This window comes from Dictyostelium discoideum (assembly GCF_000004695.1).
Source record: "Dictyostelium discoideum AX4 chromosome 5 chromosome, whole genome shotgun sequence".
NCBI classification, from domain to species: domain Eukaryota; phylum Evosea; class Eumycetozoa; order Dictyosteliales; family Dictyosteliaceae; genus Dictyostelium; species Dictyostelium discoideum.
This window is the reverse complement of record NC_007091.3, coordinates 539637-560820: the sequence shown is the minus strand read 5'-3', so window position 1 is coordinate 560820 and position 21184 is coordinate 539637. Positions and strand designations below refer to the sequence as shown.

At 22.8% G+C, this 21184-nt stretch overlaps 8 protein-coding genes across 8 annotated transcripts in view; 6 read left to right on the top strand and 2 right to left on the bottom strand.

Moving 5' to 3' along the window:
- Positions 1-847: 847 nt before the first annotated feature.
- grlR (G-protein-coupled receptor family 3 protein 17) lies at positions 848-5922 on the top strand (the record flags this gene model as incomplete). Its single annotated transcript, XM_632061.1, has 4 exons — positions 848-3287; positions 3394-4994; positions 5067-5249; positions 5332-5922. The coding sequence occupies 4 exons, from the start codon at positions 848-850 to the stop codon at positions 5920-5922; spliced, it is 4815 nt and encodes a 1604-aa protein (XP_637153.1).
- Positions 5923-6667: 745 nt separating this feature from the next.
- Positions 6668-8026, top strand: DDB_G0287647 (esterase, SGNH hydrolase-type; the record flags this gene model as incomplete). The annotated part of the gene is made up of 2 exons (XM_632060.1): positions 6668-7401; positions 7495-8026. The coding sequence occupies 2 exons, from the start codon at positions 6668-6670 to the stop codon at positions 8024-8026; spliced, it is 1266 nt and encodes a 421-aa protein (XP_637152.1).
- Positions 8027-8177: 151 nt separating this feature from the next.
- On the bottom strand, positions 8178-10736 carry DDB_G0287645 (DUF1222 family protein; the record flags this gene model as incomplete). Its single annotated transcript, XM_632059.1, has 4 exons — positions 8178-9794; positions 9869-10087; positions 10175-10460; positions 10543-10736. The coding sequence occupies 4 exons, from the start codon at positions 10734-10736 to the stop codon at positions 8178-8180; spliced, it is 2316 nt and encodes a 771-aa protein (XP_637151.1).
- Positions 10737-11565: 829 nt separating this feature from the next.
- On the top strand, positions 11566-15453 carry DDB_G0287679 (hypothetical protein; the record flags this gene model as incomplete). The annotated part of the gene is made up of 4 exons (XM_632058.1): positions 11566-12312; positions 12532-12843; positions 13031-14755; positions 14869-15453. 4 exons carry the CDS (start codon positions 11566-11568, stop codon positions 15451-15453), a joined length of 3369 nt encoding a protein of 1122 aa, XP_637150.1.
- A 655-nt stretch (positions 15454-16108) lies between these two features.
- On the top strand, positions 16109-17108 carry DDB_G0287643 (hypothetical protein; the record flags this gene model as incomplete). The annotated part of the gene is made up of 2 exons (XM_632057.2): positions 16109-16195; positions 16299-17108. 2 exons carry the CDS (start codon positions 16109-16111, stop codon positions 17106-17108), a joined length of 897 nt encoding a protein of 298 aa, XP_637149.2.
- Positions 17109-17745: 637 nt separating this feature from the next.
- On the top strand, positions 17746-18881 carry DDB_G0287677 (hypothetical protein; the record flags this gene model as incomplete). The annotated part of the gene is made up of 2 exons (XM_632056.2): positions 17746-18090; positions 18222-18881. The coding sequence occupies 2 exons, from the start codon at positions 17746-17748 to the stop codon at positions 18879-18881; spliced, it is 1005 nt and encodes a 334-aa protein (XP_637148.2).
- A 519-nt stretch (positions 18882-19400) lies between these two features.
- On the top strand, positions 19401-20009 carry DDB_G0287641 (hypothetical protein; the record flags this gene model as incomplete). Its single annotated transcript, XM_632055.1, has 1 exon — positions 19401-20009. One exon carries the CDS (start codon positions 19401-19403, stop codon positions 20007-20009), a length of 609 nt encoding a protein of 202 aa, XP_637147.1.
- Positions 20010-20174: 165 nt separating this feature from the next.
- The window catches only part of DDB_G0287639 (hypothetical protein), a gene marked incomplete at both ends in the record, with an annotated part of 2242 nt that continues 1232 nt past the window's right edge, over positions 20175-21184 (bottom strand). Inside the window, one exon of the mRNA XM_632054.1 lies at positions 20175-21184. This exon is cut by the window's right edge and continues 774 nt beyond it. Coding sequence (XP_637146.1) covers positions 20175-21184 — 1010 coding nt within the window.

The window sequence follows — 21184 nt, the reverse complement described above, 5'->3', positions numbered from 1 at the left end:
TAATCCAACAATTCCTAAAAACAAATCTATTAATAATCTCCCAAATTTATTTAAAAAACCAAAAAAAAAATTAAAATCTAAAATAATTTCAAAATCTGCAAATAGTAGTCCAAATATTAATAATAATACTATCAATAATAATAATAATAATAATAATAATAATAATAATAATAATAATAATAATAATAATAATAATAATATTAATAATAATAATAATAATAATATTAATATTAATACTAAAAGAAGAAAATCAATGGATCCATCATTAGATAGTTGAAATTTTTTTTTTCTCTATTACATTTTTTTAAATAAATAAATTGTTAAATATAAAATATAATATTTATTAACAACATTTTTTTTTTTTTTTTTTTTTTTTTTTTTTTTTTTTTGTAAACTAATAATAATATTGAAAATATTCTCAAACCCCTTTTAAAATAAAAAATAAATGAATAAAAAAAATAATATATACAAATAATAGGGTTACGAAAACTCATTAGTGTGTGGTAATATTAAAAAACAATGGGGAGAGTATGTTAATTATTGAAGTGTGGTAAAATTAAAATAAAAAACAAGAGTATAATATAATTATTTAATTAAATTCTTTTTTTTTTATTTTTTTTTTTTTTTAATTATTTCTTTTTTTTTTTTAACTATTATTAATTTATTTTTGTTTTTTATAATTTTCTATTTATATATTCATCTAATAAAAGTTGTGATGAAAATAATTAAAAATCAATTTATAAGAAAATAGTGAAATATTATTATAAAAAGAAAAAATAATATGAAAAAAAAGAAAAAAATTAAATAATCACCTTATTAAAAAAAAAAAAAAAAAAAAAAAAATACAATGGTAATCAAAAAACCATTTATATTTATATTTATATGCTTTTTAATTTGTTTATTAATTTGCATCGATTTAACAAATTGTAATACCATAAATAATAATAATAATAATAATAATAATAATAATAATAATAATAATAATAATAATAATAATAATAATAATAATAATAATAATAATAATAATAATAATAATAATAATAATAATGATAATAATGAAAACCATAAAATTTTAAAAGATTATTTAAAATTTACAAAAAGATTTAAAAAATCAGAATATCCTACGACTGAACAACAAGATTTTTATATTAACAAAATTAAAAAAGAAATAAAAGATAGAGAAAAATATAAAAATAATATAGAAAATGAGATTTTAAAAATAAATTCCCAAAAAAAAAGAAAAAAGTTTAAAAGAAAAGATTTAAATACAGATATAAAAACAAATCATGAACAATTAAGAAAATTAATTGAAAATAATGTAAACCCAAATCCACATTATTATGATGAAACTCAATCATTTTATTTTACAAATAGAATGACTTCAAATAATGAAAAAAATAATAAAAAAAATTTAAATTTTAATAATGATAATAATAAAATCAATAATTTAATAAATATAAAAAATAATAATATCCCATATATTAATAATAATAATAATAATAATAATAATAATAATAATAATAATAATAATAATAATAAAAATAATAATAATAATAATAATAATAAAAATAATAATAATAATAATAATAATAAAAATAATAATAATAATAATAATAATAAAAATAATAATAAAAATAAAAAAATTATAATAAATAATAATAATTTAATTAATAATAAATTAGTTTCAGAAACATCAGCTAATATGACAACAATGGTAAATTCAGGTGATGCATCATTGAGGTCATTAATTAATTTTTTAACTACTCAAGATAATAATGGATTAAGATTTTTTCCATATTCTCCTAGAGATTTAATAAATCCATTTAATGCAACCAAAGCAATTAGTGTAGCATTCGCCTACAATGATAGACAATTAATTACACCAGGTGCTTTTTCAAAAGAAAATGAAGAGATTAGAGCAAATCAATCTAGATCACAAGGTTTATTTGATCCAAATTCACCAAATATGAACTTTAGCTCATTCTATGATATAATTGACCAACAACAAACCAATTTTGTTCAGAATATTGAATTATCCATTGATTATCTACTAAATCAAGTTTATTTTAAAGAAATATTTAGTAAAAAAGATTTCAAAACACAAGCTAGAGATTTTGAAGCATTATTTGAATTTTTAAAACAACAAGGTACTAGAGTGGTCTATTATTATATTGCCAATGATGGTTCGAATCATGTAGAATGTGGTGGTTCAATAAAACCATGTCAAGATTTAGCATACCTTTTACAGAGTGTTCCAATGGCCGATAGAATTCAAACTGATTTAGTGGTTTTTTTTTATCCTGGTAGATATAATATTACAAAGAGAATTGTGATTGATAATTTTTCAAAGGTTCAATTAGTTGGGCTATTTGGTAAAGATGAGACCACCTTAACCAGTAATCAAAAGATGTTTCTTTTTAATAATACCCATATTCATATGATTGGTTTAACAATTGCCGATGTTAACTTTCAAATGAAACCATTATTAAACATTTTTAAAACTGATAATTTGGGTACTGGAACTGTTTTTGATTTAAGACAATCAATTATGACTATATTGTTGTGTGATTTTAGAAATATTAGTAATAGAAATTCTTTGGGTTCTGTTTTCGCCTACAATAGTAATTTAACAGTTTCAAACACATTGTTTGAAAATACAATTGCTGCTGTGGGTGGCGGTATTTTCTGTTGTAGTTATTCAACTTGTATAGTTAGCAACTGTACATTTAGAGCAAATATAGCTGATAATCCAATTGGTGGTGGTGCCTTAATCGCTTCCCTTTCAACTCTATTCATTACTCAATCTGCATTTTATAATAACAAAGCATCAATTGGTGGTTCAGTAATTATCGATGGCGGTTTCTCTACTGTGGATACATCAACTTTTGAGTATAATACAGGTTTTGTTGGTTCAGCTATTCAAATCTCTCCAAATTCAATCGTTTACATTGTTAATTGTTATTTCTATTTTAATTTAGCAACTTATTCTGGTGCTTCAATATTTTGTGGTTCAAGTACTGTAGTATTCATTTCAAAATGTATTTTCAAGGATAATTACTCACCAGGTGCCAATGGTTTAGAATCTTACTCTGAAAAGTTGGTACTAATTGAAGAAAGTGTTTTCGAAGGTAACATCCCACCATTATTAAATTCAACAAGTGTTGTTTCAATTGCCAGTCCTTCTGCTTTCCTTTTTGTTAGACAATGTTCATTCTTTGGTCATTCGGGTGTTATTTTTAATATAGGAAATCCATCGGTACTCTATTGTTCATTTTCATTATTTTATGGTAAATTATATATATTTTAATAATTTTTATTTTTTAATATTACTTATATTAATACAATTATTTATTATTTATTATTTATTATTTATTATTTTTTTATTATTTTTAGAAAACTCAAATAGAATTGTAAATTCATTTAATAATGGATTAATTGTATTTGGATCATGTAAATTATTTAATAATAGTAATAATAAGAGTGATGGTATATTTCGTATTAATAATAGAAGTAATGGTATATTTTATGCTGTAGAATTTTATAATAATACTGTTTCATCATTTTTTGAATCATGGTTTAATTCAACATGTTTTTTATTATCAAGTAATATTACCAATAATACATTTAGAGCTGGTAGTTTTCAAGTTGCATTTTCTACTGATATTTTCGTTGATAATTTATTATATTCAAATAATACAGCTGCAGAAGGTGGTTTAATTTCTTCGGATCAAACTGGTGGTATCTCTGTAACCAATAGTCTATTGATTGGAAATACAGCAGAGTTTGGTAATTTGGTGTTTTTTAGATTGTTATCTTATTCAGAGCCAAATTGTGATTCGTTTATTTTTGAAAATAATACCTATGTTGATAATTATGCGTTTATGGCTGGTACAATTGTTTATTTCGATGATACAATTAGGTGTAATTATTCATGTATCAATTGTGTTAGTGTTAATAATAACGCTCAGTATGGGGAGATTGTGAATACTGGATTCGCAACATTCTCTTCTACTTTGCCAAATACAATTCCACCTTCAATTATTAGACCTATAATATTACAAGCATTCGATGCATTGGGGCTACCTTATCTTGGAAGATCTGATATTACCTTTAATTTACTCATTAATTTACTAATTTGTGATCAAATGTCACTCACTGGTGTTGTACAGTCAACCTCAACACCAACAAGTTTCAGTGTTTTCTATAATGTTAGAATTAGTGGTGCACCAGGTACACATTGTAATCTAACGGTGATTGCATTTTTAAAGACTTTTAAAAACATTACATTGGAATATCCAATAACTGTAGTTAATTGTCAAGAAGGTCAAGACCCATATAATATAGGTGGAGTGAATTCATACTATTGTTTAACTGATGTTAGTAAAACTAAAATTGCCAAAATCATAATTGGAATTAGTGCAATCATTGTATCAATTGGTGTTTTAATAACCGCCATACTGACATTTATCTATAGAAAGAGAAAGATAATGAGATACTCAAATCCGGTATTTCTATTAATCATTTTGGTTGGTTGTGTATGTGGATTGGTTTCAACATTTGTTTCTTTTTCAACTACATCAGCAACCTGTTCAATTCGTATGGTTTTAATACCTCTCTTTTTTTTCATTATTACAAGTGCAATCTTTATTAAACAATATCGTGTCTATTGTTTAATTCGTGGTGTTGAAGAGTTACACGATATGTCAATTGAAAATAGTTATCTACTAAAATTACAATCTTTTATTTTAATTATACCTGCCATTTTAATCGCTGTATCTGTAATTGCAACTAGAATGCATAGAAAATATAATTTTGATCTACAAAAAGAAACCATTCAAGCTTATTGTTATTCTAAAAATTTTTATATTATTTTTATTTGTTTAGCACTTTATGAATTTTCAATACTTTTATATGGTTGTTGGATTGTTATTAAATGTAGACAATATAGATCTTTTCCAGGTTCTTTTAATGAATTCTTTTATATTGGTGTATTGGTATGTAAATATAATAATAAAAAAAAAGAAAAGAGAAAACTTATTAATATTTATTTTAATTTTATTTTATAGATTTATGTTTTAACAGTTATTTTAGTTGTTTCAATTCCTATTGGTTTTGCTTTATTAAATAGTGCACTTACTGATTTTTTATTATATAGTATACCAATTTTGGTTTTAATTGTAGCTATAATTGGTTTACTATTTGCACCAAAATTCTACTTTCTTTTTAGAACTGATAAAGTTATAGCAAATGTAATTTTAATTTTTAATATACATTATTAATTTTTTATTATTTTTTATTATCTTAAATTAATTTTTTTTTTTTTATTATTAGCTAAGACAATTAATTGAAGACCAGGAAGAGATATTAAAAAAAAATAAAGAAGTATTGTTCACTTATGGAATGTATTTGGGTGATAATAATAATGATATCATTGCATTACATGAATCATTTTCAGACTCTGATATTTTATCTAAAACTGGATCAAATACAAGTGATGATGTTAGTGATGATTTTACATTTGATTCTCCAACAACATATAGTAATATACCAATACCATTAAATAGAAGAAATAATAATAATAATAATATTAATAATAATAATAATAATAATAATAATAATAATAATAATAATAATAATAATAATAATAATAATAATAATAATAATATTTTAAATAATAATAAAAATAATAATAATGATGATGATGCAAGTAGTAGTAATAGTAGTAGCACAGCAGATTTTGAAATAAGTAGTAGTGGTGAAAGTGGAAGAAGTAGTAACGATTATGATAAAAGAAATAATAAAAAAAATAGAAGAAAAAATTCTCTCAGAACTCCAATTCTAAATTCTCTATTATCTCCAAACTCTAGAAACAAAACAAAAAAAAGAAATAAATCTTCTCAAAATTCCCCACTATTGGATTGAATAGTTTAAAAAAAAAAAAAAAAAAAAGTTTATTTATAAATAGTATTTATTTTTTATATGTGTTTTTTTTTTTTAAGTTCCTTTTTTTTTTTTTTTCGAACTTCATTTTTTTCTTTATTTCTCATAATTACATACTGGATTTAATTATAAAATAAATCTTAACAAATATTGTTTAATATTATTTAAATGTTTGGTTTTGGGTCTTATTAAAAAAAAAAAAAAAAAAAAATGGTGAATGTAAATTTTTTAAAAAATTTTTTTTTTTTTTTTTTTCTTTTAAAATTGACCTGTTTTTGAATAAATAAATCTTTTTCAAAATAACTTTATTTATTCAAAATTAATCCTGATTATTTTTTAATTTTTTTTTAATTTTTTTTTTTTTTTTAAATTTAAATTTAAATTTTTATTTTTTAATTTTTTTTAATTTTTTTTTTTTTAGTAAATCACGAATAATTGTTTTTGGTAATAAAACGAATTCGTTTTTTTTTTTTTTATTTTTTATATTTATTTTTTATTTTTACTTTTTATTTTTATTTTTTTTAGTGAATTACAAATAATTGTTTTTGGTAATCTCAGAAACAAATTAGAATAAAATAAGATATTCCTTTTTTTTGTTCGCTCCAATACTTTTTTTTTTTAAAAATTATTTTTCAACAAGATATTCGAATTTTGTTTTATTTTTAATTTTTTTTTTTTTTTTTTTTTTTTTTTTTTTTTTTTCAAAAAAAAAAAATTGAGTCAAAAAATGAAAAAGGTAATAATATCTTTATTTGTTGTAGTTTTATTATGTATAAATAGTATATGTGCTGGTACAGGTTCTGGCTCAGGAGCTTCATTATCTGGTTCTGGTTCTGGTTCATCATTCTCAGATTCATCATTATCAGGTTCAGGTGGTTCAGGTTCATCATTCTCAGATTCATCATTATCATCAGAATCAAATTCTGGAACCACATCAACAACACCATCAACAAATTCACAATCTTCTTCAGATTCAGGCTCAATTATTTATCCAAATGATGAAAATATTTTATATTCTGGTAGATTTGATACAACTCAATCAGCTGATAACTATTATGGATTTTCATGGAGTGGTTGTCAAATTTCACTCTCAATCACTGGCACAACAACTATTAAACCAATTTTAGATTCAGTAGGTGATAATTGGTTCGATGTAATTGTAAACAATGCTATATTAACACCATTCAATGTTAGTTCAGTAGCTCATCAAGAATATGATATAATTGGTTCGACTAATTTAGATCCAACTCAAACCTATTCAATTGTACTATCAAAAAGAACTGAAGCCTCCTTTGGTGAGGTTCGTTTCTATGGCTTTTCAGTTGATTCAACTGGTAAAACTGTACCACAACAAAAACCAACTCGTAAAATTGAATTCATTGGTGATTCAATTACCTGTGGTTATGGTGATTTAGGTACTGCACCATGTAATTTCCAAGCAATTACTGAAGATAATTACGAGTTTGTATTTAATTTTATTATTTAAAGTTTTTTTTTTTCATACCAATATTAAAATTAATAATAAAAATAATAATAATAATAATATAATTATAGTACATATGCATCTATTACAGCAAGAGAATTGGAATGTGAAATGTTTTTAGAGGCATGGTCAGGTAGAGGCGTTGTACGTAATTATGGTTCACCAACTCCAACTTCAACAAGTGGTACAGTTCCAGATTTATATCCATACACAATCCCTACAGATCCATCTATTGAATGGGATTTCAATCAATATATTCCAGATGCAGTTGTAATTAATTTAGGTACCAATGATTATAGTACTCAACCAGTACCATCACAAGAACAATTCCAAAATGGTTATATTGAATTTATAAAAACAATTAAATCAAATTATGCTCAAGCTGAACCCGAAATCTTTTTAATTTGTGGTCCAATGATTGGTAATCCATGTTGTGAATATGTTGCAAACGTTTCAACATTGGTTGGTGCTACTTTTATTGATGCTCAAAACATTTTAACTGAGCCAACTGATTTTGGTTGTAATGGTCATCCATCTATAAATGGTCATATGAAATTGGGTGCTGTCATTAGTCCAATTATTCAAAAAGTTATGGCATGGTAAATTTAATTACCATAATAAAAGAATTTTTAAAAAATTTTGTAAACTAATTAGTTAAATTAAAAAAAAAAAAAATTAAATAGTTTTTTTTATTCGGTTTTGTTTATAATGTCAAAAAAAATAATAAATTTTATTATTTTAAATATTTTTTGTTTCAATTTGTAGTTGGAATTGAATCTAAAGAGAATGGTTCAATAAAAGAGCCAATGAAACATCTAACCCACCAATCATCTTGATTTGGTAATTGATATAATTCACCTTTAGATTGTTCATTTCCTAATGAAGAAGAAGGAGAAGAAGAAGAGGATGTTGATGATGGTGGTGGTGATGAAGGTTCATTGGTTGAAATATTTCTATCTTCTTCATTATTATCATAAGAAACTGGATTTTGACTATTGTTATCATTATTATTATTATTATTATTATTATTATTATTATTATTATTATTATTATTATTATTATTATTATTATTATTATTATTATTATTATTATTATTATTGTTATTATTATTATTATTATTATTTTTATTATTATTATCATTATTATTATCATTATTATTATTATTATTGCTATAATTATTATTATTGCTATCATTATTATTATTATTATTATTATTATTATTATTATTATTATTATTATTATTATTATTATTATTATTATTATTATTATTATTATTATTATTATTATTATTATTATTATTATTATTATTATTATTATTATTATTATTATTGTTATCATTATTATTATTATTATCATTATTATTATTTATATTTTCATTATTAAATGTTGTAAATTTATAACGATACTTTTGAGCACGAATATAGATTGGTGGTTTATCAGTTGTAAATGGTGAATATTCAAGTAAACTTAAAACTTCTGGTGAACCTTGTAAAAGTTTAATCATAAAATTAATTACCCATTTTGATTGAGTTCTAGATACTCCATTTGAATTACCACCACCACTTGAAGATGATGGTGATGCTGTTGTTTCAGTTTGATTTTCTATTGAAGAGGAAGATGAAGATGAAATAGTGCCACTACTACTACTACTACTACTACTAAATAAATCTTTACTTGTTGTTTGAGCAATTGACCACATTTGCCAATCTAAACGTGGTTGGTGACCAGGGAAAACAAATGGTGGATGTCTCGATAAATTACCAGGTTTATAATAGAATTCATATGCAAACCAATTAGTTTTATCATAACTACCTTCAATTATAATTTCATATCTTTCAGTATTGACATGACTGAATAATCCATAGGTACCAGTTAAATGATATAAAGATAGTGTTGAATGAATTCTTTGAATTAATGATGGTGTAGTTTGTTTTTGGAAATATTGTGTAACATTAACTAAACTACTGGTACCAATTAAAATAAATACAAATGGAACTAATAGATTCTTTGGATTTAAACTTGAAAGACCACTCTCTAAACCTCTTGTTGATTTTTGTCTACCATTTGGTGAGTCTTTAAATCTCTTTGATTCAATACCAATCAATTTAATTCTAACTTTATCTGGCATTGGTAACGATAATAAAAATGCATCATCCATCAATAGTGTACATAATCCAATGGTTAAATAGTTGAAAAAGTTATAGTTTCCTGTTAAAAATATTGCCATCTGATATAAAACCGTTGTTAACGATGCAAATAATTTATACATTCTTGGTGCAAAATAAAGTGCTGGTAATAGAATTTCAATTGCTAACACCATCATTGTTTCAAATTCATGAAAAACATGTGGCATTTGATTTAAATACCAACTCTTAAATAAATAAAAAACATATATTAATAAACAAATATTTATATTTTAAAATATTATAAAATTATATTACATACTAAAATATTTGGTATACATTGTGTTTCATATTGAAAATTCATTGCTTGAAGTCCTGCCCAAATTGGTGTTAACTTTACTAAACCACTACCAAACATCAATCTAAATAATAACCATTTCAATAAATATCTAATTGGTGTATTTGGCTTCTCTTCATATTTTGGATTAAATGGTGATAAAAATATTGCTAAATATAATGCTTCTAGTAGTAGTTGATCCCACTTTTTTTTTTTTTTTTTTTTTTCAAAATTAAAATAAAGTTAACATATGTTAAAGCAATACTAAAAATAAAATAAATAAAAACATACCTGATATGCGAAAAATAATTGACCAACATCAACAATACAATAATAACAAAACCACATTACACCAATGTATGTCGCAATAGTTGTAGTGAAAATTGATAAAGCACTAAATGAAAGTCCAACAAAACATAACATATGCAATGTATTATTGACACTAAATCCCATACCTTTAGTTGGATGTGTGAAAAATATCCAAATTGAATTAATTTCATTGGATGCAACTTGCTTCTCTAAAATATCTCCAACTGGTAATATACCATCTTCACCTACTAATCCTCTTATTTGAATACTAAAAAAAAAAAAATAATAATAATAATAATAATTAATTATAATTATAATAAAAAAAAAAAAAAAAAATTAATGGCACTTACAATGCAGAAAATAAAGCAATAAAAGTAATGATTGAAATCATTTTTAAAAATATCCATGTTGATAAATAGAATGATTTCTTTCTAGAATTCTCTTTTATAGACTTTAATTTATTTTTTTTAGTTATATAGTCGGCCAATGATGCCTCATTGGTAGGTGTTACACCAAATAATATTGTTTCATCCTCATTATCCATTCATTTGAAATAAAGATACATTAACTTTTAGAAAAAAAAAAAAAAAAAAAAAAAAAAAAAGCGTTTTGGGAATAAATTTTGATCATGGCCAAAAAAAAAAAAAAAAAAAAAAAAGTGAAAAAAATAAAAAAAATTTATTTAAATTAAAACACTTCATTTTTGCAAATATTTGTTTAAAATATTTTTATTTTTATTTTTTTATATTTATTTAATTATATTTTTGATAATAGTTCAAAATCTAAATATTTTTATATTTATCCTTGTTGTAATCGCCTTTGTAGTGATCAAATTAATTTTTATAACTATAAAAAGAAAAAAAAAATTAAATTAAAAATAAACAAATAAAAAAAATATAATCAACTCAAATAAATGATGTTTATTCTAACAATCATAAAATATCTATTTTTTTTTTTTTTTTTTTTTTTTTTTTTTTTTTTTAGACTTTTTTAATTTTTTTTGATTTTAATATTTATTTTTTTATTTTTTTTTTTATTTTTTTTTTTTTCAAAAAAAAATTTTTTTTTTTTTTTTTTAAAAAAAGTCACAAAGCGAACCACAATCTTTTTTTTTTTTTTTTTTGAATTACTTTTTTATTATTTAATTTTTATTATTATTTTTATTCCTATTACTATTATATATATACTACATCAATAAAAAAAGAAGTATATATTTTAGTATAGAGTGTACAATATATTTTTAATTTGTAAAATACACCATTAATCACCAAACCAAAAAAAAAAAAAAAAAAAAAAAAAAAAAAAAAAAAAAAAAATAACCTAAAACAAAGAGAAGAAAGAAAGAAATAATAATAGTTTTAAACGTATAAAGAATGTCATCAACTAGTAATGAAAATATATCTAGTTATGTAATATTTAAAAGTAAAGGACAACATATAAACACAAGTTATAACCCAATTGATATTCATCCAATTCATCCATGGATTGTTTATGCTGATTCAGATAGTAATATTGTTATTCAGAATTATCAAAACAATGAAAAGATATTAAATTTTTCAATTTCACAACATGATGAAGAGAAAAAGGAACAAATTTTATTACTACAAAAAAAAGTACCAACATTATCAGCATTATCATCTTCAGCAAGTGGTATAAATGGTACAAATAATAATAATAGTGGTAGTAATAGTAGTAATAATAATAATAATAATAATGGATCATTATCAAATAGTCCAAATAATAATAATAATGTAGCATTTATAGGATCAACAGGTGGTGTAGATAGTAGAAGTGCAAGTGTAACAAGTATAGGTAGTGGTGGTGGTGTTGTTACACCAATCAATGTCAATAGTAATAGTAATTCAAATTCACCATCAGTACCAACACTTCATGTTATTGGTAATCAAACTCTTCATAATAGATCACCAAATAATACAATTAAATTATCACCAAATTCTTCAAATAATGATTCTTTAAATAATAATAATAATAATATCAATAATAATAGTACCAATAGTAATAATTATTTGAATGAAAATTTAGATAAAATGAAATTAGGTCAAATTAAATTCATTTATTTTTATGATAAACATACAAGATCATGTAAAGATAAAAAACCAGTATGTATTCATTTTAATCATTAATCATAAATAATAATAATAATAATAATAATAATAATAATAATAATAATAATAATAATAATAATAATAATAATAATAATAATAATAATAATAATAATAATAATAATAATAATAATAATAATAATAATATTAATTTTTTTTTTTTTTTTTTTTTTTTTTTTTTTTTTTTTTTTTTTTTTTTTTTTAAAAAAAAAAAAGAAAATTTCACAAAATAAATTACAAAACATAAGTAAAGCACAACCATCAGTTGGTATTGAAGATTATATTGTGGTTGTAGCAGAAAATAGAATTGTATTTATAAATTATCATTCTCAAAGATTAAGAGAAGTTAAAATTCCAGCATTTGAAAATAAATCACCAAATTCAGTTGAATTCTTTTCAAATTCACCTTTTGTTGCATTTGGTGGTCCAGATTCTATGATTAGATTATGGAATACTGAAAAATGGGAAATTGAAAAACAATTAGCTGGTCATCCAAAAGGTACAATTGTAAAATTAAAAGCAATTGAAGTAAGTAATTTTAAATATTTATATTTATAATAAAAATAATAATAATAATAATAATAATAATAATAATAATAATAATAATAATAATAATAATAATAATAATAATAATAATAATAATAATAATAATAATAATAATAATAATAATAATTATAATAATTATAATGATTTTTTATTATTTTATTTAAAATAGATTGAGGGTGAATTTTTAGTTTCAGGTGGTACAGATGGATTTGTTTGTGTTTGGAATGTAAAGACAGGTAGTTTAGCAACACAATTTTCAAAAGTACATGAAATTGTAGATTTATCATATGATTATGTTACGGGACAAGTGATGGCATTAACTCAGGATAGACATATTATGATCTATGATTTGAATACATTGAAGGAGGTATCAAAGGTTAGTTGTGGTAAAAAGGAATTCTTTTCCATTGAGGCATATTATCATTCAAGATTTAATCAAGATCTATTGCTTGGTATGAAACAACCCGCACAAGTTTCATTCTTTTCAAGATCAGGTTCAACTAAAGAGTATTCGATTGATTTGGATGCATTATTGAATCCATCGAAAAAGGAGAAATCGAAATTGTATAAAGTGGTACAACATCCTTTACAGCCTCATCTATTGTTATGTTGGTTAAATAAAAGTGTTTATATCGTATCAACATTGGCAACTAGTATACCAATGCAAGTCACAACTTTCAATAGTCTATCCAATGATCATACGGTTTACTATCCATTTGCAGGTTATCTATATTCAAGTTCTTTGACAAATGTATTGACATGTGAAAAAGTACAAACACCAATTCAATTATCATTAAATGAAAACTATAAATTGGATATATCACCAAGTGGAAAGTATCTTTCAATTCATGCAATCAGTAGTGGTAATTATCAAATCCTTGAAATTTCAACTTGGAAAATCTTGGAGAAAGGTCAAGCTTTGGATGTGGCTTGGAGTGGTAAAGGTAAAGATTCAACAGTGGATGAGAAATTTGGTAAACTTGAGAAAATTTTGGAATCAGTCGATTCTGTTAAAAAGAAGAAAACTTTAGGTATCTTACCATCAATCGTTAAGAGTACAAAGAAAGAGGAGACTGTAATCTCCAAAATCTTATTGAAAACTAAAGAATTCAATAATAATAATGTAGTGCAAGAATTGTTATTACATGCAAATGAAGATAGAATCTCTGGTGGTTTAATGTTGGGTGTTTATCATAAAGAATCTACCAATTCAAATGGTACTTTAAATTATGGAAGTGGTGGTTCCATTGGTAGTGGTAGTGGTAGTGGTACAATTTCTTCAGGTTCTTCAAATTTAATAAATGGTAGTGTTGGTGGTTCATCAAGTAATAATAGTGCCAATAGTAATAATAGTAATAATAACAACAACAATAATAATAATAATAGTAATAATAGTAATAATAATAATAATAGTAGTCAACCAATATTAGAACCACCAATTATTACAACTGGTGAAGAAACTGAATCAAAATCATTCCAATTGTTAGATTGGTGGACACTCCAACCAGTTGGTGAATCATTACCACCACCATTGAAAATCTATTGGGATCAAAATCAAACCCATTGTGCAATCGCTTTCACTCATTACTTTTTCGTATTTAAATTAAGACCAACCTTTCATATGCTTTGTCGTTGGTCATTAGGTATAACCTCTGCAGTTTGGCATAATAATACTTTATTCTTTTCAACTCACAATGACATTCAATGTATTTTCCCACATAAACATGAATCATCACCAATCATATTGGCCTCTTCAACTGGTAACGTTTTCCCTGAGGATCTTTATGATCTTTCTTCTGGTTCACTTTCAACTTCAAAACCAAATCAATCATTTTCAACACTTCCAAATATTAAACCAACTGGTCCAATTTCCTTAATTGAAGTTAACAATGAAGTAAGTATTTAATACTAAAAAAAAAAAAAAAAAAAAAAAAAAAAAAAAAAATAATTTATTTTTAACTAACATTTTTATTTATTTATTTATTTATATTAATTATTTTAAAATAGGGACTTGTATTATTAGATAGTAATTATAAATTTTATTGTATACCATTAACTCATTATTTATTGAAATTCTTTATATTGGCACAAATGGAAGCAATTGACCTGGCTATGAAATGTTCAACGATGGTTGATCCAAAATATCATTATCTTATGGCAAAGTTTTTAACAGTTCGTGGTCATCCAAAAGAATGTTTACAAATGAATGGTATTTCAAACTTTTTGAAACTCCAAATCTGTTTGAATAATGAAGCATTTGAAACCTCATTAGATATTGTACCATTGATAACAGAGGCAATTAAATCTGGTCAATCAATTACCAATGAAAATAATAATGACGAAGAGGTCACTTTATCATCAATGGGTAAAATGTGTATTGAAATTGGTCAACGTGCCCAAAATAAAAATGAATACCCTACCGCTGAAAAGGCTTTCAAATTGGCAACTTCTTTAGAACCAAATTCTGCCTATCAAGAATTAGCACTTCATTATGTTTTCTTAAAGAAAATGAATGAATTAAAAGAATTACAACAAAGTATTTCAACAACTTATCCTTTGGAAAGTAATTTAATCTCTTTATTTTTGGATTAAACAATAAATATAAATAAAAAAAAATTAAAAATAAAATAAAAATAAAAATAAACTTTTATGTTTTTCAATTAAAATCCTTACATGTATTTTTAAATTATATCCTCATTTGTAATTTTTTTATTTTTTTTTATTTATATTAATTGTTTAATCCAAAAATAGTCATTTAATTAACAAATAATTAAATTCCAAGAATAAAATTTTTGATTGAAAAAAAAAAAAAAAATTAAAAAAAAAAAAAAGAATGGTTTCATTGGTTTTTTTGATTTTTAAAATCATTTTATGTATTTTTGTGTGTTTTATTTTTATATTCTAAATTCATATTAAGTTTAAAATTAAATCATTGTTAAAAAAAAAAAAAATTAAAAAAAAATTAAAAATAAAATTAAAAAAAATGAAAATGAATATTTTTTTTTTTTTTTTTTTTTTTTTAATTTTTTACAATTATGAAATTAAAAATCGATTTTTTGTGTTAATTTAACCAATTCATTTATTTTTAGATAATATATTTATCTACACAAAAAAGAAAAAGGAAAAAAAAAAAAAAAAGTGCTTACTTTTTATTTTTATTTTTATTTTTTTTTTTTAATCTTATTTAAATTATAATATTTGCCTAATTTAAAAAAAAAAAATAAAATAAAATAAAAGAGATATATGTATGGGGGGGAGTTGGATGTTTTTTGCTGCAGGTGCCTTAATGGCAAAATCACTACCTGTGATCGAAGGCAGTTGGCGTTATATGGGTGTATGTAACAATATTAATAATAATAATAATTAAAATATCAAATAATAATAATAATAATAATAATATCAAAAATAATTAAAATAATAAAAATTAATTAATTTAGGGATCATCAATTGTATTTCACTCAATGAAAACATTTATATTTGGAAAATTAGTTAGAACTATAGAATATCCAGATGGTGAGATGGTATCAATTGTAATTAGAACCAATAATTTGAATAGATTAAAGAATGAAATCATTAAGCAACAACCAGCATTATTTCCAGGTGTAGAGTTAGATTTTAGTGATGTCAAATATTTATCAAGATGGACACCACCACATTTCACTGAACCATGTATAAAGAATAAAGATTTAAAGATGGTACCTGATGGTGGTGTTATCTTTTGGTCAAGATTCGACTCCATCCCAAAGAGAGGTGTAACATTAGATATTAAAGATAAGGAAAATATTAAACTCGATCAAGCAATCCAATACGTTTCAAAATTAGGTAAAGGCGGTGTCGCTGAAGAATCTTTAAAATTAACTGAACAACAAGAAAATGCTCTAATAGATTTACTTTTGGAAAAGGATGAGGCAATCTTGGCTCTACATAGAAATTTTAGTCCTTATCCTAATATTTTCAAATATCATGCTCTGCGTTATTTATCTCATAAAAAAGGTTTAAATTTTGAACAACCTTCTACAAAATTTAAAAATGATATAGAATTATCACAACCACCACAACAACAACAACAACAACAACAACAACAACAACAACAACAACAACAACAACAACAACAACAACAACAACAACAACAACAACAAACGCAACAACAGCAACAACAAACACAACAACAAACTAAGCCGATTCAAACTGATTCTAAGACATCAACAAAACCACCATCTATTACTGATATAAATGCAACAATATAAATAATAATATTAATAAATAAAAGTTTTAACACAAACTATAAAATAGAATAGTGTTCGAAATTATCTATATCTAGATAACATCTATTTTTTTTTTTTTTTATGATAACCAGTGGAATTTTATTTAGTTTTTTTTTTTTTTTTTAATTTGTGGTTATTATAATGATATTTTTTTTATTTCCCAAATCTTGTTGAACAATTTTTTTTTTTTTTTTTTTATTAAACTGATTTTAATTAAAATAAATAATGGACCCCAGTAAAAAAAAAAAAAATATCATTTTAAAAAAAATAATTTAAAATTAATAATTATCTCATATTATATATTTGAAAAAGGGTAGATAATAGACAAAATACTAAAAAAAAAAAGTATGGTTAAATTATTTAGTAAATATATTATCCATTTTTTTTTTTTTTGAAGATAGTTTGAAAACCTGAAATACAAAAAAAAAAAAAAAAAAAAACTTATTTTAGTTTGATTTAAAATATCATCCAATCATTTTTTCAGTGATCACGCTATCAAAGATTTCCATTATTTTGGTGAAATTATTAAAAATTTTATTTGAAAAAAAAAAAAAAACTTTGAAAATAAAAAAAGAAAAGTTTTATTTTTTTTTATTTTAGAAAGTCAAAAAAGCTAAAAATGACAAACACTGAAGTTACAAATAGTTCAAAAACTGTTGCCGTCACCGGAGCCACTGGTTTCATAGGAACATATATTGTTCGTGATTTACTTGAAAAGAACTACAAAGTATTGGCCTTGGTTCGTGATCCAAATAATCAAGAAAAATTAAAAACCTTAAAATCATTTGATAAAGATCAAAGATTATCCTTCTCTGGTGGTGAATTAGAAAATGTTGATTATGAAACCGTTTTAAATGGTGTTGATTATGTAATTCACACGGCCTCTCCATTTATTTATACTGCCGAAGATGTCCAAAAAGAAATTATTGACCCAGCAATTAATGGTACTGTTGCTGTCTTAAAAGTAAATATTTAAAATTAATTTAAAACTATAACTAATATCAAATTATAACTAATAATTAATTATTATTATTATTATTATTATTATTATTATTATTATTATTATTATTATTATTATTATTTTATTTTAAATAGGCTGCTTCAAAAATTAAATCAATTAAAAAAGTTATTGTAACTTCTTCAGGTTTGGCTGTAGTTGATTTTACAAATACAGAAAAAACTGAATACAATGATGATGATTGGGCAAGTCCACCAATTTCTAATCCATATGCTTATTCAAAAGTTGAAGCTGAAAAAGCAGCCTGGGAATTCGTTAAGGAAAATGAAAAAGATGAATCCGCTAACCACTTTAAATTGGTTGTAATGAATCCAACTTTCATTTTAGGAGCTGCTTTATCAACTTTGATTAATTCAAGTGTTGGGGTTATTATTAAACAATTATTTGAAGCAGTGCCACCACCACCAATCTCAATAGGTATTGTTAATGTCCAAGATGTTTCAACTGCTCATATTCTTGCTTTGGAAAGTGAAAATGCTGATAACAAAAGAATTACAATCAATCAATCAGTAGTTACATTTAAGAACTTTATTGAAGTTGCAATGAAACAATTCCCACAATTCAAATACAATACAAACATTGTTAATCTTCCAGAGGAACCACATTCATATTCATTAAGATCAAATAGATTAATTGATGAATTAGGTTTTAAATCTTTCGTCTCATTAGAGGAAACAATCAAAACAATGATTGAACACTTATTATCAAATGGTTTAATTAAACCAGAGTTACTATAAATCTGTTTAAATTGAATAGATTTTAAGCTCAAAAAATAATAATAAAAATATATAATTATTAATAATTCAATTAACACAATTTTTTTTTTTTTTTTTTTTAACACACTGATGTTGTCATTAAATTAATAGGAATCAATACAGTTATTTAAAAAAGTGATGGATTTCAATATTTAAAGTGATGGAATGGAAATTAATTTTTTATTGATTGGTGTTTTTAAAGGTTAATAGAGAGAAAATGTTTAGAATTCTTATATTTGAAAAAATAATAGGGAGTGGGTTTGATTTGAAATATTTTATTTAATTCTAAAAATAGTTTTTTTTTATTTTTAGAATTATAAAATGAGTTTTAGTTTTACATTATTTATTTTAAAAAAAAATAATAAATTTTAATTTTTAAAATAAAGTATTTAAAGAAAAAAAAATTTAAATTAAAACAATTATAATAAAAGTTAAATATATAATATTTAAATAAAATAAAAAAAAAAAAAAAAAAAAAAAAAAATATTTTTTAATAAAAGAATGAAATCAATTATTTTAATTATTTTAATTCCAATAATTTCCAACTCAATTTTTAATGTTGAAATTTTTGTTAATGGTCAAACATGTCCAGATGATAATAATCCATGCACTGTTGCATACAATTTCTATGGTAGTTGTTTTAATGTACTTGATCAATGGGTAGATTGTGAATCAACAAATGAATATAAACAATGTGTTTCAAATTGTAAACAAAGTCCATCCCATAGTGCATGTGCAAGTGTAAGTTGTAATTTTGAAACATTTGCATGTGAATATGGTCGTCATTGGAATGGTTGTGATGATTTAAATAAATGTACAATTGATTCATGTAATAGTACATCAGGTTGTATTCATACAGCAGTTAATTGTAATGATAATAATAATTCAACAATTGTTAATTGTTTACAAACCTTTGGTTGCTCCTATACTGTAAATCCAGCAATTAATGGTGTAACTAGCTGTTCAACCAATGCAAATTGTAATGATAATAGAGCATGTACCACCGATGTTTGTTCCAATGGTAAATGTCAATACACTCTCAATTGTGCCTCTGGTTATGCTTGTAGTTCAAATGGTCAATGTTATATTGTTCCACAACCAACAAATTAAAAATAATCAAATACCAAATAACCCAATCAATTTTTCTATTCATTGTAATCTCAATTTTAAAATAGTAAAAATAAATATAAAGGATAACTTTAAAAAAAAAAAAAAAAAAAAAGAATACATATATATATACACCGATGTTTGTTTTTATAAATTTTATTTTTATTTTTATTTCTTTTTATTAAAATCAATTTCAGAGATATATTTCTTTGGTATACCATATTTCTTTTGAATATGTTGTGAAACTCTATTTAAATCATTACCTTGAATTTTTAAAGTTGATTTATGAGAATTTAATTTATCGATTGAAGTACTTGCAGCAAATAATTTTTGACCTTCATTTGCCAATTCTTTAACAGGTATTGAGAATAGTTCTAAATTTGAAACTAAAATAACGAATCTATTTGCTATTTTTTTAACTTGAACAATGATTTGATCATATTCTTTAAACTCTTTTGAATCATCTACTCTATTAATCTCTAAATATCTCTTTAATGAATGATCTTTAAATGTCATAAAGAAACTATTCTTTTCAATTAAACCATTTACATCAATACTCTTTTGAATCAAAGAATTTGGTACTAATTTATTAAGGAATGAATCCAATTTAATCTTTGATCTTTTTTGTGGATCTTCTAATTTATTCTCTATAATATAAGAACTAACCAATTTTTGAATTTCAGATGATGAATAATATTTCTTTTTAACAATGCTATCATTATCGTTGGCATTGGCGATTTCCTTTTGATTTAAATAATCTTTTAATTGTTTTGGAATTGAGTAAACTTCATTAATCGATTTAATTTGAACAAATTCTCTTTGTGTTGTACCAAATGTATCATCGATATCATCTGATGAATCCAAATCACCACCATTTTCATCATCGCTATCACCATTATTTTGATTGATTGTTGGTCCAACAATTTCACCCAATTTAAATCTACCATAGGTTATATTGTTTCTATTAATTTTTGATAAGACTATATTACCAGGTGATGGTTCTTTTAATTCAATAAAACCTTGTTTTTGCATCTCCTTTAAGAAAATTGATACCTTTTTATATGAACTTTTCTTTATATTAATCTCTGCTCTATCCTTTGGTTGATAATAAAGCATATACTTTGTAAATACTGTTTTTAATACCATTGGTAATTCTGAATCTGCAATACCCTTTTTTA